At 45.8% G+C, this 27,423-nt stretch overlaps 1 protein-coding gene across 2 annotated transcripts in view; it reads left to right on the top strand.

Moving 5' to 3' along the window:
• LOC135920431 (caspase-7-like) overlaps nucleotides 1-26,291 on the top strand; it is an 85,911-nt gene extending 59,620 nt beyond the window's left edge. For both annotated transcript variants that reach the window (XM_065454699.2, XM_065454698.2), the window contains exons 5-6: nucleotides 1,558-1,780; nucleotides 14,860-26,291. In XM_065454699.2, the coding sequence (XP_065310771.1) occupies nucleotides 1,558-1,780; nucleotides 14,860-15,269 (633 nt within the window). In that variant the 3' untranslated portion in view covers nucleotides 15,270-26,291. The remainder of the gene's footprint in view (nucleotides 1-1,557; nucleotides 1,781-14,859) is intronic.
• The last annotated feature ends 1,132 nt before the right edge of the window (nucleotides 26,292-27,423 follow it).

Below are 27,423 nucleotides of genomic sequence, written 5' to 3'. Positions count from 1 at the left end.
GGTAGTGACGTTAAAGAACACAGTAGCAATACTGTGAAAGACAAAACTAACTTTTATTGGGCGAACCTGTGCCCACAAAAACAGGCTACACTTATAGCACAACGATACCATTGAACACGGTCGGCAATCGGCAAAAATGTGATCAATGGGTCAAGCGCGTTGGCTTTTATACATCAATCGTCGAATGTTCCAGACTAATCGCTGGGACCCACGTGTCTTCCACAAAGTTCTACACTATTCACGACGCGCATACATGCAATCAGATTACACAAGGTTCGGTGACAGACAGCGGATAAAACCATCAATAACATTCCAGAAATTTCCTATATATGCAGGTGCGTCCTGCGCTGCTTGATGACATGTGTTAAGCAGTGAAACCTGGTCACCTGAGAAAGATAAACGTGTGCACGTGTCAATATCCTTAGATATAAATATTAAAAGTGCGAAACAAGAACAGAAAGCTGAAAATTGTGTAATTTCTTTGATGCAACTGTACATTACCTCTAGGATCGGCCCATGCAAGAGGCAGTGTTTTTACCAGGAAGCTCGCCTTCGTGCATAGTGTTCATTGCCATCATTTCCTGGTAAACATTACAGTTACATGAGCTGCAGTTGCCGTGAAGCGTGAGAAGTGGTCAGGGATCTTTCAATGTTATTGTGTTCCACTCTTTAAGGCGAAGCTTGTGAGGGTACCGGGCCAATGACAGGTGGCGTAGAGTCGCAGGCACGAGACGGTAGGCAACTGTGTAGAGTAGTAGGCGCGGGATGGTAGGCAATGGTGTGTGGCGGGGAGGGAGAACATGCAACGAACGGTGTGTGCGAGATCCGCATACAGGAAGCACGCAACAACAAACTGAGCGAGTGAAGTAATCAGTGGAGCAAACCATGTGCTGTGTGGCAGGACGGAACGCAGACTGCATATGTGTGCGTGTGCCGAGGATTTCCCGAAACAATGAACATACATGACAAGCTTAAGGATCATTCAAATTTTTTTACACACGTTTGCCTTTCAGCAACATGAATCCTTACTGGCTAGCTCAAATTTCAGTTGTTCAAGGATACAGCTAAATACTTCCAGACAACTGTTTGTGGCAAAGAAGGGAAAGATACAGAGGTGAAGCATACTCGTGACAATGCTCAAATTAGCCCCACAGTTTCATTTGAATTTCGCTTAACCTTAGGAATAGAAAACGAACATCTTACATACACTACTGCACTTATCTGAGTATAGGACATAAAGAAGAAGTGTTAAATCTGAATTTATATTATTTTTAGTTTTGCTGATTCTCATTTTGGCAAATGCGAAACAGCTGCAAGTACCCGCTATGCTGATTCAGTATCGTCTGCGAGAAACAAACCGAAGGTGCTCTCAAACTCTGCTGGACTAGTTGGCATAATAGCACATGTGCAAAAGCTCCCTCCTTGTAGCTATCCCTTTATTGCCACAGGATGTTGTCCAGTTGTGTAGGGCTGCAATTTTAACCAGTGTTCTTAGGAGAAAGCTGTTTCTTGTGTCTAAAACTTCGGACAAATTTTTGCCCTGTTCTTCTTGTCTAGGACATGAAGGCACTTCTGTCATGGGCAGCCCAGCCCAAGCAGCAGGAGGGAGCCGACTGCCTGGTAGTAATCCTGATGTCGCACGGAAAGCAGGACATGATTGATGGCTCGGATGGCGAGCAGCTGCATCTGGCATCTGACGTCTACGCACTGTTCAACAACGAGCATTGTGAAGCCCTGCAGGGAAAGCCGAAGTTGTTCTTCATCCAGGCCTGTCGGGGAAGTGTGTAGTGTTTTCTGTTGCCTCCCATTTCCCCTGGGGCCATACTGTTTTGTGACATTCTATTTTTCTTTGTCGTTCTTCACTGGCTATTGCATTACTTGCATTTTGCCGTGCAAGGGTTATCATTGGTATTAGCCACTCAATGTGCAGCATGATAAGGAATGAAAAATAGAAAGTAAAACTAAATATTGTAAAATATGGGCCCTGTACTTCTGACGATAATTACATGCCACTGCCATTGCAACTTGGTGGCAAAGCTGTGCTTAATAAGAGAGCAAACAGTTTCAAGAGACAATTACTGTATTTTCTGGTATATAAGCTGTGGTTATTGTCAGAATTTTCGCCGGTGTGTCTCATACAGGTGGTCCCGCATAACTTGAGCCAAAATTTTGGAAACGAAAGACATTCCAGACGTAAGATGAACTGAATGCATAATGTTGGCACTGGCCCAGAGTTACTCAGGCTATTTTTTATTTTTCCCTTAACCCTTTAAGGGTCAGTGACGCAAACATACAGCGCCGTGAACAAGCCCAAAATGGTCAGTGGCATTTATTTATGGTGTCGTCAGTACGTTTTAAAAGCGCACCTATTTCCTAACCTTTTCTTTTCTGGCATGTGCTGCCACTATGTGGGAATACGGGTAATATTTTTCTCGCTCCTCCCACTCTCAGTTTTCGTTGAATGGTTTGCTTTAGAGCTAGTTTGCTCCGGCACATCTATATACTACCGCTCGCGTTCTGGCAGATGGCGGTTTGGGTTTTGTTCCGCGGGCGGTTTCGGATTCTTGCCTTCACAAAACTGATGATCTCGCTATATAATCACTCAAAGACAGACCGGCTGTTTCTTGCTCGTTTAGTGATCACAGGGGTGCGCATACGAAGGATGCCTCCGTGCATGCGTTTCTTTTTCTTTTCTTTTTTTCTTTTTTTGAGACGCATGAAAACCAATTGCCTCTGGTTGGCAATGAGATGAAGATTAGCGGAAATTCGTCACACATTTTCCTTTTTTGACGGGCACACAACCACACAGTTTTCTTCAGCGTGTTCACCTACGCAGTTCGATTACACTGTGGATGTAAATATTAGTGTAAGAGCAGGCACATTTGAGAGTTATGAAATATTATCATGTGCGCATTTTCTAAGCCTTGAGCTACGTGTATAACAATGCATCAAATGCTTAATTCTTATAAGTTTATTTCCTTTTTTTATTGTTGTTATTCATGAATAAACAGTACTTATATACCAATGCAAAATATCTTTTTCTCACTTTACAGTCAACCAAAGAAAGTTACAGTAATCTTTTTTCTAAATAGGTCCCTCACAAGAATTGGAATCTGCAATAAAAAAAAACGACCCTGGGTGGTCGCATGTGGCGAAATAAATCGACCCGGAAAGGGTTAGCTAACGGATTACAGTAAAACCTCATGATAACAAAGTTGAAGGGGCAGTCATAAATACTTCCTTATAACCATTAGTTCGTTATAGCCACTATCCATTTCTATCTACAGTTAGCAAGCAAGAGAGGATGTACTTGCCACCAAATCTCACAGCAGCCCGCCACGCGTACAAGAAAACGGCCGTTGCACGGAAAAAAACAAGCGAAAAAAAGACAGCAAGGAATTGCTACTTTATTCACACCAAATGGTTCGTCACTGATCGATCAACAGCACACCAGCTGGTGGCTCACATCACAGAAAAAAAGTCCTTGATAGATTTTTGCCGCGTCTTCTTCAGGCGACTGATGGCATTTTCAGCTGCAGACGCTATTTAGAGTCCGTCCTCGCCGTCATCGTGAGCTCCAAAGAAGTGGCGCAGCAGGTCTGCCGCATCCAGCACTTGTGCAGGCGTCGGTACGTCGGGTTCGCCAATATAAGGCTCCGGGCTGTCATCGACACATCCGTCACTGTCGTCATTAGGTACCCCTGTCACCGCACGCACAATTTCCGCCTCTGTTAGCTCTTTCTTCATCACCACGTCAGCATTGGCACTGACGTACTTGCAGAAGGTGTCGCAGTCGGGCACAACGCTGGCGTCAAGGAGAGCGTCCTGCAACGCTAGGGCTTGGTCGCCCGCTGCACCCTCATTGACGGCTACACCGAGAACTTCACTGTAACCGCCGCTGGTGATGCCAAATGAGGCATGCGTGATGCAATTGGCGATCGTGCTTGCCAGTACAGGCATCCAAGCAGCCTGTAGCATCTCGATCACTATGTACAAGTCGATCGTGGTCTCGCGTTTCATGCTCACATTGAGCAGAATCCGGTCGATCACACGCTTGTAGTAGCCCGACTTTTCATGATAGTTCATGATGAGTTCATGATGAAAAAGTTTATGATAACTCCTTGTTCGAGGGGTTGCACAACTGCAGTGAAGTTTAGTGGCAAGAAACATTGCCGCTGTGTTCAGAAACATAGAGCTATGTAGCTATGTGCAGTGGGCCGTGCAGTTGTCGAGTACAAGACGTATCTTCCAGTTCAGCTTGCCCAGCCGCTCGTCCCACTCCCACAAGCATTGTGCGAAAATTTATCTCATCATCCAAGCCTTACAGTTGGGCACATAACTCACTTGGAGCTTTCATTTGCCTTTGAAGCATCGTGGTGACGCACTTTTGCCAACCACGAGGGCCGGCACCTTTTCCGACCCATCCATGTTGGCACAAAGCAACATGTCTACATGCACCTTGCCCTGCTTACTGCCCTGGCAGCGTTCACCTTTGAGGGCCAAGGTTTTTTGCGGGAGCATCTGGTAGAACATGGCTGTCTTATCCGTGTTGAACAAATCCTCAGGTGCTAAACAAATCCTTGGCACTGTATTTTTCTAGCAGCTGTCCAACATTTGTCTCCACCCATGCTGCTGCAGCTTCGTGGTTGACAGACTGCGCTTCTTCGCTGACAGCCTTGCTGACGATGTCATGGCGCTCCTTGAAATGCTGCAGCCAGCCCACACTTGCCACAAAATTGTCGTGCCTCATGACGCACGTGAAGCCCCTTGCTTTGTGCTGAAACAGTGCCCCACTCACAGGAGTGCTGCTTGCTCATGCGTCCAAAAACCACTTGAAGACCGCCTTCTCCACAGCTTCGAAAGTGGTGCTTGCAGCTTCATTTTGTCACCTTTTACGCCACGTGCGACAGCACTGGTGACAGCTTCTTTGCTGCTCAAAATCATCAACAGTGTGCTCAACGCTATGCCAAAATCTACGGCCACTTTTTTCTACTTCACATCGCACTCGACGGCTTTCAGCATGGCCACCTTCTGCTCGATTGATATTTTTTTGCGCTTCCGTTTGCCGTCGTCCATCGCTTTTCTGGCGGCAGGAACTTGCATGAACGAACCGATAGAAACACTTATATCGTTGATGCGCACAGAGGCAACGACAAGCAACAACAAAACTGCAGTCGGCACCGCCCCACACATGCAGCGGAAGAACGGGCGAGTCCACCAGTTCCACGGGAAAGTGGAGGCCGGGTGATGTGCACGGGAGACGCGAACGTCGCATGCTATAAGACATTGACCTGACAGATACCAAAATGGTCAGTAAATGCTTGTTGTGGAAAAAAAAAAATTGCCAATGATTACGTCACCTACTAATGCGAAATTTGAGCGCAGCTCTTCAGCTGTTTTGGCTTTTCTATATACTGAGGCAAATAATTCGTGCAAGACATGTATGTACAGTTACAACTTTTTATTCTTCGCTTCTTCAAGAAACGCTCCACTCCCACCCAGTCCTTGATTGTCATGAAGGTAGCTTTGTGGTCGGAGAAATAGATGGACATATGCTAGACTTGCTGCACCAATGCCTGGTTCGGCGTTGCGCACCTCTGTATTCTGGCGGTGACGGCGCTGGGCCTCTGCTAAGGCAGCTCGCTTAGCAGCAGCGGCAGATGGCCTCGCCCATGGCTCAGAAAGAACTGGCTGAGAATAAACTACTTATATAGGCAGACGGATTATATCATAATACAGTCGAACCCGGGTATATCGAATCCTGATGTTACAAATTATTGTGTATAACAAACAGCTGTAAAATCCCCCTGAAGAATTTTTTATGAAATATTTAATTTTATAAATAGAATTATGGTTAGATTGAACTATTTCACAATACCCTTCGAGCTCGATATATCCGGGTTCGAATGTGTACAGTAGAATCTTGGTGATACGAATCCGGCTGATACAAATTGCGGTGTGATACGAATTCGTAAGATTCCCCCGCCGAAATGCATTGTGTACAATGGGCCAAAATTCAGTTTTTCGAACGCTTTTCCGCTTCGTGCCGGGTGATACGAATTTCAGTACCGCGACCATCGAGCTGTCACCGGCACAGCGTGCGCCAGTGCAAGTTCGGGATACCACATCAGCAGGAGGCTGACGAGGCAAGCGAAGCTTTCTCTCTGTCTAGTTTTTGGGGGCAGCTTCTTCACCTTTTTCTTTCTACTTTGTTGTTGCCCGAAGCTAGCGTCGCTGCTTATTGATCCATTCGCCCTGCAAACCAGCCAACCCAACCAGTCGAGCGCGATTTGTCCTCTCCAGATTTCTTGCAGCCCTGCGCACCTGTTCCGCCGGTCTTTCCACTACAGCCAAGCACGCAGATCGTCACACCAGCAGCAGCTCCCGCTTCTTTGTTCTTTTGTGGGCGACGACTATGGAAGTGCAGTGTGTTGCTTGCATGTGTCATTTTACGAGCATTGATTGCGTCAGCCCAAATGGTACTGCAATCAGTACGATGTCGTGAAAGCGGAAGGCGCTGTTTCACCGATTCGCCAATTTAAGGAATGGTGTTAACTCTCCTACAATACCGCTTGCGGTGAAGGGAAAAAGGTTGACGCCTCCGTCATTGAAAATTGGATGGCAACCACGCTGCAGTCTTTCGTCGCGGGATATGACGCTCGCGATGTTTTTTACATTGACATGGCAGGGCTGTTTTACAATCTTCAGCCCGAAAAGAGTCTGCTTCAAGGGCGAAGCCTGCCAGGGAGTACAAAAAAGTAAGCAGCGTGTGACGGTTTTGTTTTGCTGCAATGCTGACGGGTCAGAAAAAATGAAACTGACCGTCATTGGAAAGTACGAAAAATCCCGATGCTTCAAGGCAAGCCGGTCGTTTGCCTTGCACATATAGAGCCAATAAAAAGGCGTGGATGACGTCGGCTCTGTTCGTGGAGTTCGTCACATTCTTGGACCAAAGGATGTCATGCAAGAACAGAAAGATTCTTTTGCTGCTGGACCAGTGTGCAGCGCACCCAAAGCACATGACGCTACAGAGCATCCTGCCTGTATTCCTGCCCCCGAACGCTACTAGTCATTTGCAGCCACTGGATGCTGGAATTATCAGAAACGTAATGCACCACTTCAAAGGTTTGTTGGTGTGCCGCCTCCTTGCGAAGATTGACCGTAAGACGCAAATATGCAGATTAGTCTTTTGGACATTGTGCATTTTATTGCAGTAACCTGGGAGCGCGTCTCCCCTGCAACCATCGCGAATTGTTTCGCAAAGTGTGGGATTTTTAAATTCACAGTGGCCCCCACCTCGCAAGTGCCAGATCCAATTCCTGTTGATGTCTGGAACCAGCTTGGCGTTGACTGCAGTGCCGATGATTTCGTCACGGCGGACGACGATCTCGTCACCTGTGGTCTGCGCACACTGAAAGACATCGTGGAGGATGTATCGTCGCAGCCTGGAATTTTGACCAGTGACGAAGAAGAAGACGAGTGCCAAAATGGTGATGACCAACTACCATTGGCAGCCGAAACTATGCACGCTCTCAGTATTCTGCGGCGGGCTGTGACATCCGAGACTGTGTTCTTCATCTTCATCATCCGAGTTCTTCATCTTCGAAAATTCTCTGATGGCCGACCTCGCGGAGAAGACTCAGAAGGACATACATGACTTCTTTCCACATAAATAAATGTTCTTTTTTTGTGCGCGTCTCATGGTTTCGGGACAGATTTCGCTCGTTTTTTGGTGATATGAAATTTCGAGTGATACGAATATTTTCGCCTCCCCTTGAGATTCGTATCACCGAGATTCTACTGTAAACCGTCTGTGAGCCTCGGACAATCCATCTGGTGCGGAACATTTCGCACCAGCCGCTGCAAACGGAGCATAGCTTGGCGCAGCTGCCTCGCTTATCGAGGGGTCGCAGGAGGCAGTGCGTAGACGCATAGGAACGTTGCATGGCGAAGGGATGGCAGCTAACAAGTACACTTAAGGTGGCTTTGCGTTTCGGCTTGGGAAGTGCGCACCGGGATCCGCTGATACCAAGCCGGCGCTAAGGCGATCGGAGACCACCGTGCCCTCTCGCACGGTTGCGGGCATGGAGGAGAGGAAGGGGGGAAGGGGACACGCAGTGGCAAATGGAGTCGGCTACGTGTTTCGGCTTAGGTAGCACCACATCATCGAGATCAGCCGCCACCAAGCCGGTGCTCTGATTGCTGCCACACATGGGTGGCATTGGAAGAGGCGCGAAGACAGCAAGGCTCGCGCCATGTGCGAGAGATGGCGCCAGGAGTGCGTGCAGCTAGAGCAGTGTGCTGGCCCCGGCTATGGAGCTGGTTATGACGAGGCACGATGGCGCCACGAAACGCAGAAAAGGACGCCAAAGAGCTGTGCTCTAAAAAAAAGGTTTGTTATACCCATTGCGAGGAAATTTTAGCTTCGTTAAAACGAGGTTTTCAATACATGGGCATCTATTGGAATTTCAAGTGGAATCACGATTGATTAATTATATCCATTAGTTCGTTATATCCCATTTCGTTATAACGAGGTTTTACTGTAGTTATGCTTAATTAAACTACTTTATAAGTATCGGCTGCAGACCCAAAGTGTGATACGTAAAGCTGTAGAGCACCTTGGAAAACCTCTCAATGAATTGTTTCCAACACGAAATATCTCACGTGGTCCTTTCTTCCGCGTTCCAAAGAAAGCCAGTGAAATGTGAAAAAATACCACGTGACAGGGCGATTGCACACAGTTATTGCGCTGCTCTCAAGCGTGCGATGGGTGAACAAAGTCGGCTGCAGCGAGACTGGCCCACGACAGGGTGTTATGTCTGGTGTAGGTATCTGGGCATACGGCTGTAATGGGGTTGGGTGGGGAGACGGCGTTAGGGCCAAGATGATTTTCCTCTGACTTTCAATCCGAAAAGTGCCTTTTGACTATAATGCATGTTCTAAGAGGCCACCATCTGCTCCCCTACACATGTGGCATCTCATCGGCACATTTTCCGAGGTGTTCTTGATCATGGTATCGGGGATGGAGTTGCAGACTTGTCTTAGTTTTTCTTTTAGGTTCTCTGATGTTGTGGTTGGTGTCCGGTATTGGCCTCGAGCTCCACCACTGGAAAAGCTGGCGCCACCGTCGTCGTGACGTGCTAGGAGGGATCACGTGGACATAGCGGCCGCGTCGGCTGCTTCGGGAGCGCCGAAGCGAGCTGAAAACGAGTTCAAATTCCCTCGTACGCTGCGGTTTTCATTTAGTGGCGAAATTTTCCCGCTTCGAGTGTCTCCTTTACAACGCTTGAAAGCACTACAATAGGTAGTGGCTGCCTTTGAAGGCGCGCAACATGGTAGGCTACTGCTCGGTGCCGCAGGGCCGGACGCACGTGACGGAGGCCGGTGTCGGCCTTATTCACACGTAGCCGCAGGACAAGAAGCTGTGTGAAGCTTGGCTCGCGATACATAAAACCAGCAGTCATCGGCTACAACTCGGGTATGCAGCAAGCACAGACGCGAGGAAGATTTGTGCTACGGCGCCCGGTCTGCGATGTTCTCAAAACGCGCACTGAGACGCTCGCCTGAGTCCGCTGCCCGACTAATCATGACGGTTTGGTCTATGAACTTGTCGATACTATAGATACTGCCAAGTTCAGTGGAGTGGAAAGGCAGCGGTGAGAAGCACATTTAAAGAAAGCATGGCATATAGTCATGTTTGTGTTATGAATTAATGCACTGGATTACAAAAAAGGAGCAGCGGGAAATTGCACGCTGAGAACGCCGATAAACATACAGTGCGACGCAACTCGAGAAATAGTATTGAAAGAACAAAGAATTTAGAAGAAAAAAAAGATTGCATCGTCGCGACGGCACATCACAGTCCCCGTAGGCGTCGAAGTCTCTACAATGAAATTATTTTTGAACAGCTCTGATAGCGCCCACGCAACAATGGTTGCCTGTATACTGTCAAATGCTCATGTTCTGCGGCCTAAAGCTCATGGCACGGTGCGAAAACGCGCGCGCGGAGAAAGCGAAACAGTGCGCGGACAAGCATGCAGACGCGCAGTCGGTCGCTGCGAATCTGCGCGATCGCTGCATTGAGGCTTCATTCTATTACGCTCCATTTAGTTATACAAACACTATAAGAACATATTTCACATAGTTTGCTCTCGGCGTTTACCTACCTTTCACGCAAGAAGCCGGTTCGGGAGACTCCATCGCGTCGACCGCGCGCAGTGGCGTTCACTGTACGTATTCGGTAAAGAGATAGCGGTTGTAAACGATTGTGTGCTTTCAGCTTGCCCAAGATTATTATTTAGACAGTAAGAAACTTCTCTCGTTTCGAAAGTACTTACAGAAATGTCCGGGAGAGCTCGCGCGTGGTGTTTTCAGTGAGCGCTGACAGTAAAACCTATGAGGAGCGCGTCACGTGATCCCTCATACTACGGCATCGAGGCGCTTCCGATAGAGGGCGACTCCGTAACTCCTCGCCGCCAATACTTGATCCTTGATGTTGCCTCAGAGAAAGAAATTGAGGGGAGGTAAATCTGGCGGCCATACAGGCTAGGCGATGGGTCCATGCTGTCCAATCCACTACTGCAAGAATACTTCACGCAGGCATTTGCAAGCATTGCTGCTGCCGTGCGCAGGAGCACCATCATGCTGATACCAAATATCCTTGATCCTAGCCAATGGAACTTTGCAAAGAAAATCCTCAAGCACCCCATCAAGGATGTCACTGACGTATCTTTCGCCTGTGAGCATGTTATCAAAAAACACGGGGCCAATGACAGTGCCACTGTAAATTCCACACCGCACATTAACCAACTACTGATATTGGTGATGTGTCTTCAAAACCCAGTGAGGGTTTTCATCGCTCCAATAGTGAGCGTTGTGGATGTTCCCTTGGGCACTACTTGAGAAGGTAGCTTCATCGGTTCACAGTATTTGGTTGACAAACCCTTGGCCCTCATCCGTCTTGATTATAATCCAGTTTGTAAAGTCCTTTCTATTTTGGAAATCGCGGAGCTCCAACATCTGGTGCACCTGCACATGTTATGGATAAAGTTGCCTCTTCTTAAGTGCTCTCCACACGGGAGACTTTGGCACCCCAGATTCAGCACCCACACCACAAACACTTGCATGTGGGTCTGAAGAAAACTTTGACAGAACATCTGTCTCGATGTCCTCACCCAGGATTGAAGATTTATGTTGTTTCTTCGTAGAAGTTCCAGTCTGTCTCAGCATTTCATATGCACGCACAATCAGCATTGAGCTTGGACGCGTACCTGGATGCCAGCGTTGAAATAGCTCAACCGTGCGCCTTCTATGTCCACTTGATGCACCTAGAGCCAAAACCATATCCACTCTTTCCTCATTGGAGTAAGCAATATCTGCTGCTCAACGTTGCTCTCAGCCCAATAGCCTTGTTGTGGAAAACATGCAGGGATACGGGTGCTGAGGGGCACTGGATATATTGCAGTTTGCTGGGATTGGGTCAGACGAGCTACATAAGGTACGATCTATGTCCAATAAACTGGAACAGCCTGTGGGTGCACTCTCTCATGGACTGACGCACCAGTCACGGTGCACAAATGTGAAGTCAGATGCGACCACTCGAAACTGCGATCACTAAGCGACGCGCATGTGCGGGGTGCGAGATCAAAAAAGAATGTGTGGTAGACAATAAGTGTGAGAAGGAGAGCAGACAAAGCCAAGGTGAAAAGAGTCATCATCTGAAGAAGACATGCGTAATCTTCCTTGAATATAGCCAAGGTTTCTTTTACCATTAGTTTGTTTTGTGCCTGTGTGATTTATTCGCTGTTATTCGAGCCCTAAGGTTTAAAGTTGTAGCGTCATCATTAAATTTGAAAACTACTTCAAGGTCATTTGTGTACAAAGGCAAAATTGTGGCAGCCATCATCACGTTCCATCATTCCCACGCGCTTTGCCTTTTCGTTCTTTCAAGCAGAATCAAAATGCTGCTTTCGTCTTTCCTTTTTCGGGGCCTGAGACGCGTTATTGCTTCAGCAACGCTTGTCCAGCAGCGTGCATTTGCACCATCATGCGATAAGAGCCGAATGCCCAGATACATATGCCAGTCATAACGCCCTATTGCGGGCCAGTCTCACTGCAGCTGACCTTGTTCATCCATCGCATGCTTGAGAGCAGCACAATAGCAGTGCGCAAGTGCCCCGTCACATGGTATTTTTTCATATTTCGCTGGCTTCCTTTGGAACGCGGAAAAAAAGGACCACATGTCGCGAAGATGGCAGCCAAACCCCGCTTTGTTGCCATCCCGTATAGTTGCTTTCGTTAGCGAGGCGGTTTGTCGGCATTTTGAGTCACTTGTGGCTTCTACGAATAGATTTGCATTGATTCAGCACGAAACCATATTAGCTGTGCCATTTGGGCCTAATCGCATAGGCAGTGTGGCACTGGCCAATGTGGCGATGGGCAGCAAGTCGTTGCCTAATGCTTGCTCCTAATCTCAACATAACGAATCATGTGGGATGGCCGAAAATCGTTCTTTATTTTTAAATGTCCTTATAGTGAAAGTTCCAAAATGAACCATTCCGCCTATCAACCCATAAGTTCATAAATTGTCACCATTTTAGCTATCCACAAAAAACGTCTCTGTTGGCTCTCAGCGCGTGCTGTTGATAGTTTCCATAGATTCCACCGCCACGCACCACCGAAGCACTGTGTAATAAGAGTGATGCATACAAAGTAGACGCTGATGCTGAGAAAACTACTGATGAACAAGGAAGCTCCATGTCTCCTTCAGAGCACAATGTTTCTTGTTTGCTTGTTTTCCAAATTCCTTGCCGTAGACACCACAATTGTCTCACTTGAAGCGGACACCTCAACTATTCCAATGCGCAAGTGTACGTAAATGACACCGTCCAGAAAGTGCAAAGTGCGACCATGTGGCTTCCCTGCAAGTATGGAGGTTACATTTCTCCGCGCCTCCTCTACCCCTATGGCTGCTTCGTTGGCTCTCGCCGCATCATTGCTCACTCAGCAGTACCTGGCAACCTTCATTGCTGAAGTGATGAAAGGTGTAACCTGCCGGACCCTGGATTGAGGGACCCTCTCCACAGCTGCAGCTCTTATCTTTTTCAACAAACTGTACCATCTCCACATGCTTAGCTACTACAGCTGCAGAAAGAAGTGTGGAAGAAAGAGGTGTGTGCAGAACAAAGGGCAAAAGAAGGAAAGGATGCACTTACATTGCTAGGCGACACTTGCCTATTCCGAGCATAAGCTCGCAAAGCCCAATGCGTCATTGCCTCCGCAAAATGCTGTGGTGTCTTGCTTCGCTCTGGTGCTTGGACAACCTGCCTGATTTCCTCACGGACGACCTCAGCCAGAGAAAGTCGTGGTACCAATGTCAGAGTCACCTGAAGCTTTTGGAGCTCTTCTTGAACAACAAGTCTGATGAGCTCCCGCAAGGCATCAGTGTTGTCCAGGAGTAGAGCAAAAGGGTTATGCGATACGGTCACATGTTAGGGTCGACATGTCTTGGTTATACTGCCTTGTTCACTGCTGCAGTGCCTTTTCCATCGATGTGGCTTCTGCAAAAAACTCTGCAACGATCTTGATGGGTTGCGTATAAGGCCACCAATTAGCTCTTGCTTGACGCCGTGCATCAAGTTTCTTAACTTCTTTTCTTCTCGTTTGGATAGATCCAAGCGTCAGAAAAGTCGGCGCATATCTTCCACAAACATTGCAATTCCACAGCATTGTTCGACCGCTGTACCTTCGCCTGAATCGCAGATTCAGCTCGCTCCTTGTGATCGAGGCATGCGTATATACTAATCAGCTGTCATCAGAATTCGTCCCATGACGGTGGGGCCACCTCATGGTTCTTAAACCATGTCCGCACATACCCTCGAGAGCAAAGTAGGCATCGTGTAGGTTACACTCTATAGTCCAACAATTCAATTTGGTGACACGCTCAAAGTGATCGAGCCAGTCTTCAGCATCCTTGAAAGCGTCCCCAGGGAAGGATTTTTGGATTTGCTGCTGATTAAGGACGAGCTCGGTCGATGCAGTTGTTGTAGAAGTAGGAACAGATGTACTCATCCTTTCAACGTGATTGGGTAGAGGCTCGTGCTCAGGTGGTAGTCCTTGAAGTTGGTGGCTTGTCCGTATGTGAACAGAAGTCAGCTCGACCAGACTTTGTACTGGGCTTGTAGATGGGGTTCGATAGCAAGTACCCCCACCTCGACCACAATATAGTATTGTGGGGTAAAGATGGGGGCTGGCAAAAAGGGTGCTGTCTCTTTAATGGCAGACCGGAAAAGGAATGTGCAGCTAAGACGCTTCATGGCGTTGACTTTTGCATATGCCTTCTTGCAGTGTGGAAACCCACATTATTGTGTCAATATGTCATACTTCTCTCTGCATAGTACAACTATATTCACTATTCTTCCCTCAACAAATGTCAAACATTGCATTCGTCCCTCTCACATCACTGCATCAATATCTCATACTGCACAATCTGTCTAAATTGTTCACGAGCTATGCACAAAGGCAAAGGCCAAAGTAGTGTGCAAACGTAAACATTGCTTAAAATAACATTTATATTGTTGAAAATTAGAACAGTTGTGTGCGCCACATTCAGCTGTGCAGAATTTTATTAACCACTTAGCGAAAGCTTCACTTCCTATAGGTTCCATCATGTCCACTTTTATTTTATGTGGCTCCTGTGGTGAAGAGGCTCCAGGACTTCTTCAAGTTTCTTGAAAGCCTGCTGTGCTCCTTGAGGCCAAGATGTTTGGAGCCTTAGGCAGAGTTGTTACTGTTGTCTTTCTTTTTTTTAAACAGCAGCAACATGTGCATTTATTATTGTATTGTTTGCCTTTCGTGCAGGCAAGTTCGACAGCGGAACCTACGATAGCATTGTGTACGACACTGCAGACGCCGGACCATTCAAGGTGCCTGAGTCAGTGTCATCGAGTAAGGAGCGCATGGCCACTTGGTCGGACATGTACATCGCCTATGCAACCATCCCCGGTTACACGGCACTCAAAAACAACGAAAGAGGTTCATGGTTCCTCTCAGCCGTCTACACGGTCTTCAGTGAACATGCCAGTACCATGCACTTGGAGAAGCTGATGCACCGCGTCCATGATGCGGTTATGAGGTGGTCCTCCCATGACGGCAGCAAGCAAACGCCCAGTGTGGAGTTGGTGGGCTGGAGGAAGAAGCTGTACTTCAACCCGGGCTTCTTCGTTGAACGCAGGCCAGAGGAGCCCGAAGTATTCCACACTGCCTTGTAGATTACATTGTGTGTGTTGACCATATTTCAGATATGCCAGGGCCTTGACAATCACCCTCTTTCGTGAATGCAAAGTGTGCCTGCGAGAATTGCCTCACACGTGCTTGCTGCCAGCCTTGCAGAGACAGCCGCTTTAGTGGGATCAGTATACCCGCTGGTGCCATTGATGAAAAAGAAGTCCACATGACCTTAAATAGCCTAGTTCCACTTTAGTTGATTTTGTAGCATTTGCAAACATACCAACAACTGTAGGATTGCGGTGCCCAGTAAGCTTCATGGATGCACTGAGCTTGAACTCAAGATGTCATTTGGCTCGGCTCCATTAAAAAACAATCCAGCTGGCGTTTTTTCACCATTTTGCATGGGAGCTACATAAGATGAAGAAGGCTCAGTCTCTTCCTAACATTATACTAGTACAGTAGCACAGAATGTGCTCAAATCTGTCAACCCATTCATTGCAATAGCTTGCTTTTATGCATGCAGGTTATGTTATCTAAGCTTGGCTGAAATGGAATGGAAGGATTCTATAACTAACATGAATCAATTAACTGTGAGGCAATCCTTTCGAACTGTTGTGATTTGAAATAGCTTACCAACTTGCATACAAACCAAGGCCTCTTGTTTTTTGACAGTTGTGTCAAATCAGTTCCTTGTGTTATGTATGGATCCCAACAATCTTCAGGCTCATTTTGCATACCCAGTCACAGTTTTGCTTTCAATGTACTATTGCCGACCGATAATTTGGACACAATGGGGACTGCCAAAATGTTAGAATTATTGGTAGTCCACAGTACTGGATTTGCCAAAAAGCAAGTGAACCATTCCACAAGTAGCGAAAAACACAGTTTGCCATACTTTCGGATGACCACTTTCAAGAATACTTTCACTTATGCAGGATTTCGTGTGACTAGTGTAGTAAATATAGGTATATACGAGCACGAGCATTCTTGGCACAGCACCAAACATACTGTTTTATCATAGTGCCAGGAGTCTGTTTTCTGTCGGCATATCTGGTGCTTGTCATGTGAAATGTTGCAAAAGTGAAGGCACTTTGAAAGTGATCATCTGAGAATATGGCCCTAGGTTGTGAATGTTTTGGTGCACACACGTGCGCTTGCTTGCCATCTGCTTAGTCCACATCTTGACCATTGTCTTGCTGGTGCCACAGATAGACGAAAGTAAAGTCAATGCATGCACCAAGTCTTCATCCACTGGCAACATAACAGAAGTTTACCATGCTGCCATAGCTGTATGGGGTCAGGTTTTTTTTTTTTTTTCACAAGTCATTGTCCGCCACTTTCCTCACCCAATCACTGCCCTCGTCGGTGCAGACACCAAAAGTGGAGTTAGTGCTGCCTGAAACAACTTGAAGAAGTCGCCAGGACCATGTTGCTGTTTAACACACGAAAGAACAAGTGCTGGAGAGATGGAATCAACACTGGTGGTACTCGCACTACAGTGCAGCTTTACAATGGCTTCCCAGGTTTGGCTTTGCTTGTTCTGCGGTTTGGGTGCAGTTGGTACTAGCTGGTAAGCTTCGCTGGTTTCGATTTTGAGAAGATGCTGGTAGCATGGCCGATGAACATGCCATGGCAATGCTGGCACCACATTGAGGCCAAAAGATAGCTATTTCTACTTTATTCAGTGGTGATTTAATGCATAATCATGCAGGTGCTGTCCGAATTATCGAACAGGGTGTTTTAAGGTGTCCAAAATTTCAGTCGTCCTTCTGCAGTCTATGGGGCCAAATTCAGTGCTGCGAAGTAGTTCGAATTGTCAGTGTGTGAAATACTGGTCAGCGATATATTGTGGATTTAAGGCGTTGCTCATTGTGTAGTTAAACATGGGTGCCACCCTGCAGGTACCTGTGCACCGTCATTCTTTTCTCGAACCTCATGTTTGGTGTCCCCAAAGCAGAGCTGCATGTTGGCAACTGCAAAGACAACCTGCACACTGTTTCATTTGAAACTGATGGGTGGACATTATGAGCGTTCCTTTTAAAACGGGGGTGGCTCTTGCCACCGAGCCCAAAAGGAAAGGTGTGTTAGGCGCCCTCTATCTGCGGGGTAACAAAGCTGTCCAGTCAATGAGGGTGGAGTATAGTTTTGAGAAAGCTGCTGAGAAAATATGTTTTGCTAGGTAGTGTTATAACGATGGCCTATTATTTTTTCTTTCATTTTTTCAAGTTGGAAATGATGCCTTATGTTAAATTCTGTACTAATGTAAGGTGTCTGTGGTATGATCAATTGTTGGAGGCAACCTGCAAGTGTGATTTGGAGAGATTACTGTATTTACTCAAATCTCGAATGACCTTGATTGTAGGCCAACCTCCAAAATTTGCAACGCCAGAAAGTAATAGAAAACTTTCTTCGAATGTAAGCCGTACAAAGAAAGACAATTTTTTTGAGGGCAGAGCAGGAATTTTATTACACAAGAGCACTTGTCGTAAGCATATCCACTCTTTATTCATCATCGTCATCCGTGACATCGCTGTGCTGTTTGTCGCTGACTTCTTCTCAAAGTGACAATCCTTGCTTCCACCAAAAGATTTTGAAATACTGCACTTTCGGATGCTCGCATAATCGGTTTCAGCTGGAATTTCATCTCATGCTGCTGCAATCCAGTTTGCCAGCTGGCTAAGCAAAGCGTGCTTGATACTGGTAGAAGTGAGCTGATGCTCTTGCGATGCCAGCCATCCAGTATAACGTTTATACGAGACCTATCCTTTAATGGCAGTTGAAGTTGGCTCGTCATACCTTCGGGTATAATGGCTATGTCTGTACCACTCCGCGAAAACACGGTCTCTGTATCAGTCCAGTGACCACACAAGGATTGGAGAACAAGAGTTACTCCCCACACAACAGGGCTCCTGCATGGCATTGCCAAACCGTATGAACCCATTTCTCTACCATTGTGCTACTCATTTTACCATTCTTGCAAATACGCACGACGAGATTTTTTGGAAACATTTCTCCAGCTAGAAGAGTCTTGCACTTGAAAACAATGTATGGTGACAGCTTTCACTCATCGGTAGTGCAGCACAACATTACCACAGTTGGTTGCTTTTTGTACCCCGTAGTTCTGATTTTAACGTTTTTGGTGCCCTTTTCATTAATTGTGAACGCCACAGGGAAATCAAAGTAAACTGACATCAGGTCACCATTCCCTATTTGACCTCATAGGTAGGACTTCTCCAGCCTTGATTACATAGCGCATATATGCAACAAGCTTCTCCTCAGAGTCACTGGGGAGATTTTGGCATACTGAAGCCGAAACACTTCATAAATTGGGTGGCACAGCCCCTGCTGGCCTTGGAACTGAATTCGTGCGACACCTGGCTTCGTGCAACAAACCCAGAGATTGCAGATGAGGTGAATGGCCACTTGTGTTGATTGGAAAGGGTTAAGGGAGGAGGAGAGGTGACAGATGCCAGAGACAGGCGTGCTCATAAATAATGTTGCATGAGCGTCATGTCCAGCTGCTGTATTGAAAAATTCTGCATAACAGTGTTACCATTTTGTGTAATGTATAGAGTAGTCATAGATCAGATTCTTTTGAAGAATCTTTTTTCAAGAATTTCTCTGTCTCATGATTAGATGCACAATTTTGTTCACTCTAAAACGCTGTCATAGGCAAGTTGTTGGATAGCACCTGGGTGTTGCAAAGCATGATTTTCAAGTTCTACCTGCTTTAGGTTTTCTTCTGTTCAGCTAATGCTGAACGTGTAGTCATGGAACTCAACGGCTGAAATCAGTGACCTTATTATATTTTTCTTCAATCACTTTGATTTTTATCCATCGACTTCAGCACAATGCTAGGCTCTATGCTTTGCGCTGATAAGTAAACCAAAGACTGAGCAGCTCTGTGAGGTCCACTCTTTCTATTTCGGTTCCTTGCCAGGATAACTGAAAAGTCCCGCCCTTTATCCAGGCGTACTTTCATTAGCAATCTAAGTCTAACTAATTGGATGGCATTCTTTATTCTCTTGGCTTAGTTTGTGACTTCTGCCATCTTTGCTGACTGGATATGTGGCCATGCAAAATTGAACCCATGAGTTATCAATTTGTGAGAGATGTTGAACTGAACTGAATTCTGGGGTTTTCCGTACCAAAACCATGATTTGATTATGTATGAGGCATGCTGTAGTGGAGGACTGCAGTTTAATTCTGACCACCGGGATCTTAACATTGAGAAATGTCATACTTCCCTTCTGTATTTCATTTTTCCATGATAGTGCAAGTATTCTTAATAGGTAGGGTAATGGTCAGCCCAGGTGCAACAGCATCTGGTTATTGGCCTCGAGCTCCACCACTGGAAAAGCTTGCGCCACCGTCGGCGTGACGTGCTAGAAGGGATCACGTGGACATAGCGGCCGCGTCGGCTGCTTCGGGCACACCGAAGGGAGCTGAAAACGAGTTTAAATTTCCTCGAACGCTGCGGTCCTCATTTAGTGGCGAAATTTTCCCGCTTCGAGTGTCTCCTTTACAACACTTGAAAGCACTACAATAGGTAGTGGCTGCCTTTGAAGGCGCGCAACATGGTAGGCTACTGCTCGGTGCCGCAGGGCCGGACGCACGTAACGGAGGCTGGTGTCAGCCTTATTCACACGTAGCCACAGGACAAGAAGCTGCGTGAAGCTTGGCTCGCGAAACATAAAACCGGCAAACAGTCATCGGCTGCAACTCGGGTATGCAGCAAGCACAGACGCGAGGAAGATTTCTGCTACGGCGCCCGGTTTGCGATGCTCTGAAAACGCGCCCTGAGACGCTCGCCCGAGTCCGCTGCCCGACTAATGTCATGACGGTTTTGTGTATGAACTTGTCGATGCTATAGATACTGGCAAGTTCAGAGGAGTGGAAAGGTAGCGGTAAGAAGCACATTTTAAAAAAAGCATGGCATATGGTCATGTTTGTGTTATGAATTAATGCACTGGATTACATAAAAGGAGCAGAGGGAAATTGCACGCTGAGAGCACCGATAAACATGCAGTGCGACGCAACTTGAGAAATAGTATTGAAAGGTCGAAGAATTTAGAAGAAAAAAAAGATTGAATCGTCGCGACGGCACATCACAGTCCCCGCAGGCGTCGAAGTCTCTACAATGAAATTATTTTTGAACAGCTCTGATAGCGCCCACACAACAATGGTTGCTTGAATACTGTCAAATGCTCATATTCTGCGGCCTAAAGCTCATGGCATGGTGCGAAAACACGCCCGCGGAGAAAGCGAAACAGTGCGCGGACAAGCATGCAGACGCGCACTCAGTTGCTGCGAATCTGCGCGATCGCTGCATTGAGGCTTCGTTCTATTCCACTCCATTTAGTTGTACAAACACTATAAGAATATATTTCACATAGTTTGCTCTCAGCGTTTACCTACCTTTCACGCAAGAAGCCGGTTCGGGAGACTCCATCGCGGTGACCGCGCGCAGTGGCGTTCACTGTACGTATTCGGTAAAGAGATAGCGTCTGTAAACGATTGTGTGCTTTCAGTTTGCCCAAGATTATTATTTAGACAGTAAGAAACTTCTCTCGTTTCGACAGTACTTACAGAAATGTCCGGGAGAGCTCGCGCGTGCTGTTTTCAGTGAGCGCTGACAGCAAAACCTATGAGGAGCGCGCCACGTGATCCCTCATACTACGCCAGCGAGGCGCTTCCGATAGATGGCGACTCCGTAATTCCTCGCCGCCAATACTTGCAGTTGAACTTTCACGTTTGTTTTTGTATCACTACAAGTGGACAGCACTGAATGTGTGAGGCCAATACTTTGTTGAGCTCATCCTGGTTTGCCTCGTCATTTAATCATGCTTACTTTCTTCTGTGCCATACAGTGCTCACATGCGTGAGATGCTACTTACTGTAGCCAGCTACGTTTGATGGGTTCCTTGGGCCGTGTACTGCACGATTTTGTCCTGTGTGGCCACATAGCTGCCACACTGCAAGAAGGAAACTGTGTTTGTGTTGTGTGCAATGCAGCCTCTCTAGTGTGGTACAACATATCTTTGTCATGCTACGTTCTCGAAGTATGGTCTGTACTGGCAACAGATATGGCATTGTTGTAGCTCTATCGCATTGTTCTCATTATTATTTTTATTCAATTTGGTACGAGTTCAATGCTGCTGGGAGCACCATAGTAATGTGCAGTAGACTCCTCTTAACCCTTCAAATGTAGTTTTCTTTTTTTCCTCAGTCCCTGCCAGGCTTTTTTCTTGTGTTTTTTTATAGTTGCAGTTCATGGCTACCTAAGAGCTGGTCTTTTGTGGTTGCTTTCTCCCAGTTGAGTATCTATGGACAAATAATTTCCTTCATTTGTCCTTTCCTTCAGTTCTATACTCTAAGCCTGTGAGCTTGGCATCCAGGGTACCTTCTCGCATTTTTTAGGCTTACAGTGTTTGACAAAGAAAATCATTAATTTGCCTTTTCTGGCGGGGTGTGTGAAAATCACTGTGCAGCATATAGCCTTTTATTTTTTTCATTGCATGTGGAAGCAGAGGAAAAATTTTTTCAAGAAATACCATGGAGAATTTATTGCTGCTGTATAAAGATTTCTTTTGCTTTGGATAGGCAGGATTGTGTATGCTCAATACATTCAAGCAGACCTTTTATAGTAAGTGCTAGCAACGTGTTCTGATTGATCTGTGTGGTATTTCTGGAATGCATTAGGGCTGTTATGTGAAATAACAAAATGTAAGAGCAAGAAAATGAAATGCACAACTGACAAATGGAAATAAATATGTATACAACTGTGAGCAGAGATCTAAGCCTGTGAAACTTCCCTCACTGTGGCACATTTTTGCTTACTCCTTTGAGACCTGTTGCTTGTTTAGAAGCTCATTTCTGCATTGTTCTCTTTTGTTCTTCAAACCACTCTCAGATTGCTAGTGGCCGTGATTAAATTAAAAAAAGGCATGAAATCTAGAGTTCGAAAAAATTAGCCACAGTCATAACTATGTACTGTCCATACATAAAAAGCATGAAAAAACTGAAGTGCAAAAAATATGTGCAACTCCATGCCTAGTAACTGCTTAGTAGTTTATACACGTGGTCTGCTAGCTTCTGCTGTCCTGTTGTAAGCAATGCATTGGTCATGCAGGGATGTGCTTGAGACTGCTTACAGAAATAGTAATGTATTATATGCAGTGATGTTAAGGGGTACCTCATATGTCATTAAAGGTAATGCAGGTGCATATTTTGCTTTGAAGTGTGCAGTGATTGGAAACAGTCCTGTTGAGCCGACATACGAAATAATTGAGGCATCTTGGATTGCACAGTGTAGCGAAAACTGTGTCAGCAATTTCAGAACCAGAATCCATTTTGTTCTGATGAATAGAAAGACAGGAGGAGGCCCTGAAGTCAAAGACTACAAGGGGATCTGCTCGAATTCATTTCTCATTGTCAAAAAAGTACATTAGCTGTCTGTCTGTTCATCATCATCATCAGCCTGGTTACGCCCACTGCAGGGCAAAGAGCTCTCTCCCATACTTCTCTAACTACCCTGGTAATGTACTAATTGTGGCCATGTTGTCCCTGCAAACTTCTTAATCTCATCCTCCCACCTTACTTTCTGCTACCCCCTGCTACGCTTCCCTTCCCTTGGAATCCATTCCGTAACCCTCAATGACCATCGGTTATCTTCCCTCCGCATTACATGTCCTGCCCATGCCCATTTCTTTTTCTTGATTTCAACTAAGATGTCATTAACTCGTGTTTGTTCCCTCACCCAATCTGCTCTTTTCTTATCCCTTAACATTACACCCATCATTCTTCTTTCCATAGCTCGTTGCGTCGTCCTCAATTTAAGTAGAACCGTTTTGGTAAGCCTCCAGGTTTCTGCCCCGTACGTGAGTACTGGTAAGACACAGCTGTTGTACACTTTTCTCTTGAGGGATAATGGCAACCTGCTGTTCATGATCTGAGAATTCCTGCCAAACGCACCCCAGCCCATTCTTATTCTTCTGATTATTTCAGTCTCATGATCCGGATCCGCGGTCGCTACCTGCCCTAAGTAGATGTATTCCCTTACCATTTCCAGTGCCTCGCTACCTATCGTAAACTGCTGTTCTCTTCCGAGACTGTGAAACATTACTTTAGTTTTCTGCAGATTAATTTTTGGAACCACTCTTCTGCTTTGCCTCTCCAGGTCAATGAGAATGCATTGGATTTGGTCCCCTGTGTTACTAAGCAAGGCAATATCATCAGCGAATCACAAGTTACTAAGGTATTCTCCATTAACTCTTATCCCCAATTCTTCCCACTCCAGGTCTCTGAGTACCTCCTGTAAACACGCTGTGAATAGCATTGGAGAGATCGTATCTCCCTGCCTGACGCCTTTCTTTATTAGGATTCTGTTGCTTTCTTTATGGAGGACTACGGTGGCTGTGGAGCCACTATAGATATCTTTCAGTGTTTTTACTTACGGCTTGTCTATACCCTGATTCCGTAATGCCTCCATGGCTGCTAAGGTTTAGACTGAATCAAACGCTTTCTCGTAATCAATAAAAGCTATATATAAGGGTTGGTTATATTGCGCACATTTCTCTTATCACCTGATTGATAGTGTGAATATGGTCTATTGTTGAGTAGCCTTTACGGAATCCTGCCTGGTCCTTTGGTTGACAGAAGTCTCAGGTGTTCCTGATACTATTTGAGATTACCTTAGTAAATACTTCATAGGCCACGGACAGTAAGCTGATCAGTCTATAATTTTTCAAGTCTTTGGCATCCCCTTTCTTATCTGTTAGGATTATGTTAGCGTTCTTCCAAGATTCCGGTACGCTCGAAGTCATGAGGCATTGCGTATTGCATGAGGCATTGCATGAGGGTGGCCAGTTTTTCTAGAACAACCGGCCCACCATCCTTCAACAAATCTGCTGTTACCGGATCCTCCCCAGCTGCCTTCCCCCTTTGCATAGCTCTGTCTGTCTGTTGAGTGTGGTTAATTTCTAGGGACTTTGGCCATTTCTCATGTGCTTTGTCTTCAACACAGTTGATGTATATTAATCCCTCATTAATGAAGCTTACTTGGTGGTCATTGATGTCCTTGTTCCCTGAGCTGTGTTAGAGCTGTGTTAAAAGACACCTACTGTTCTTTATTTTTATTGAACCTGTACATTGTGTGTTTGTTGTCGACCTTGTCATGCAAGTTATCTTGTATTGAGAACAGCCTAGCCAAATCCTTTTTTTTTTTTACAAACAAGCATATTTGTTTATCTTGGTAGAGTACAAAAATTGACAAGAACAAAGAACATAAAATCTGTCAGTGCCTTGTCCTTTACCTTTCTGCTATTGCATTCTACAATGAATGTCATCCATCTTGCCCAACTACTAATGCTCAAGCGTTGTTCGCTCACAATCATGCTCAAGAGAACAACATGTGTGGATTGGTTATGTGATGTGCAATGTAAGTAGTTCAGACTGCAGCCAAAAATGTACCTTTATCACAATGATGTGCCTTAAAAGCTTTGGTTTTGATGTGTGTTTATTTCTGGACATATTATAGGTTCACTGTATTGTCATCTGTACCTGTTCATGTGTTCTATCTGTGCATTACTGCAACTAAGACTGCCTTCTGCTGTGTGATCGTGAAAGGGCCACTTCTCACCACTCAGCACTTTGTAGACATCTGTATTTGTTGGCTCTTGTGAGAATGTGCATGTGTATGTCTCGACATATTTTTTTATTGTTGTCTGGCCATTGCAAGTGTTAAATTGATAGCCAAAGCGAGAGATGAAAACATTTGGTTTTAATGTAGTAAAAAGGGGCAAGTTCTGTTGAATTTTAGTGGGCTGCTTAATCCAGTAATCCTGTTGTTTTTCTCCTCAATTTACATTATTAGCCATGAGCGTTGCTTATAAAAATACAATTGCAAGTGAGATAGTTGTTCCAACTGTCCACTCACTTCCTGCAGGGTTTTTACACGCCCTTCCTTACCTTGTATATTTTCACCAGCAGAACAGCATGTCACAGTTCTGTGATGTCAGGCTTTTTCTGCAGGAGTGCCTGCATCCCCGAATGCACCCTTCTATTTAACAATTTTTCATGGTGCAGAGCAATCTAATTCTGTTTTTAGTGAGTGTTATAGTCATTGATGTTTTTTCTGTAGTGCAGTCAGCAGCCAGGCAGTTCAGTTCAAACATATTCCGCGTAAGCACCATCGGAGTGAGAAGCAAGCATTGCAACCAGCTAAAACAGAGTGGCAAACGTAATGATGATAGCATCATGCATATCCCAGTTGCTTTTTACTGAGCTAGTTCAGACCTTAATGCTGTAAGAAGCCACTGGGAAGTGTCCATCCTCCTTTTGTAACTGGCACAGATATATTTTAACAATAGATGCTGACTTACTAACTACTGTAATGACAACTTTATTCGCAAGAAGTATAGTGGAAACATGCTATTGGGCACATATTTAACTATCAAATTCTGACCGTCCTTAACTGTAGTAAAACACCACATTCCCTTAGAGCTTGGTACTGTTTTGCGGACATGAATTGGTCTAGTGCTGTGCATGCAAGGCTCCTGCAAAGACCAAAGGCACAGGAAATTACGTCTGTGCTTGTTCTACTGGTTTTTTATGCACTGCTGCGGCGCTTGTCCTGGTCATGGTGAACAACTGTGTGTGCATTTGATTTTAGGTACTTGAGGATTTTATGCTAAGTGTCAACAAAAAGGCTGGCTGCCTTGTTGATACCCAACTTGTCTGCACCACTGAAGATTGTGGCCTTTTATTCACACAGAGCTCAATTTTATGTAAGTTATCTTTATTTGGACTGAATTTTAGTGGGGATTTTGGTTCTAGTGAATATAGAAGAGTGTACTTGGCACTTTTCACTTTGCTCTGTGGATGGAATAACAGTGTATAAGTGCATAGACGTTTGCAAAGTGAGAATTTATTTCCAAGGTACAAGATCTCATAAACTGCTGTGCAGTGTTGTGTATCATGACTTTAAAAAATACTTGTGCCTTATTAGAAATTCTACGTGCATGTAAATACAAAAAAAATTAAAGTTTCCTTTTGATTTGTTACGTCCAGTGTATTGCTGAGCCCATGAAAGCATTCTTGGCATACATAGGGAGAATTAACATTCATGTGAGAGTCTGAACCACTGCTCTAAGGATACAGACACCGATCAGACATTTTATGTGCGAGGGGAGGAAAGGCAGGGAGGTTAACCTGGCTGAAGCTAGTTTGCTACCCTATGCTGCACGAAAGGGAAGAAGGAAAGTAACAAGAACTGATGCGCGCACACTAAGCAGTGTTCACTTCATATACAAAGACAGCTGCACGCCCCATTCATAGGGCTTTAATAGCTTTCTGTGCCATTGACAATTGGTCGAGTCTATGGTTCCACTATCTTAGGGTAGCACAAGATGTCTCTGGTACCCAAAAGAGCAGTAGCAAAGGATGCAGCTGGTGGTCTGATCACGCATGCTGAATTTGCACGAGGCACTGTCTCATTCCTAGAGGAAAATAGTAGATGTCCATAAATCCGACACAGCCACAAGAGACCGTAACAGTAGTGTTGTATACTGATATCGCGTGTCACACTGCATTTTCATGATAATCTCTTATTGGCCACGCAAGCAGCAGTCCGTAGATCACATTTTCATCACCCTATAAAAAGGGCACGGCATCAATAAACGTTGTCTGTTCCACCCTGGCGTCCGGCGGATACGCTACAGTTGGCGACGAGGAAGCGGCGGCGATGGCCGTCGGCAGGATCGGCGAGTATCATCCCGGCACAAATGCGTCATGGGACGAATGCGTCGAGAGGCTAGAAATGTTCTGCGAAGCTAACAAGATAGCGAAAGAAGAACAGAAAAGAGCCGTCCTGCTGAGTTGTTGCGGCGAAGAAGCATACGGGCTCATCGTGACCCTGGTGAAGCCATCAAGACCGACAACAGCAACCTACAAGGAAATTAAGACGGCGGTTCGCAAGCACCTGCATCCAAGGCCTTCAGAGCTATACGCAAGGTTTTTGTTCTACAAGAGAAACCAGGCTGCCGAGGAATCGGTTGCGGACTACGTCACGGCGCTTCGGAAGCTAGTCGAAGACTGCCGTTTTGGCGACGAGCTGCTCCCGTTGGACATCATGATGCGAGATCGTTTCGTATGCGTCCTCCTGAACGAAGCAGTTCAACAGCGACTTCTCGCAGA

The sequence above is a fragment of the Dermacentor albipictus genome, chromosome 2, assembly GCF_038994185.2.
Source record: "Dermacentor albipictus isolate Rhodes 1998 colony chromosome 2, USDA_Dalb.pri_finalv2, whole genome shotgun sequence".
NCBI classification, from domain to species: domain Eukaryota; kingdom Metazoa; phylum Arthropoda; class Arachnida; order Ixodida; family Ixodidae; genus Dermacentor; species Dermacentor albipictus.
Note: the sequence above shows the minus strand (reverse complement) of the source record. Positions and strands in the feature narration are given on the sequence as shown.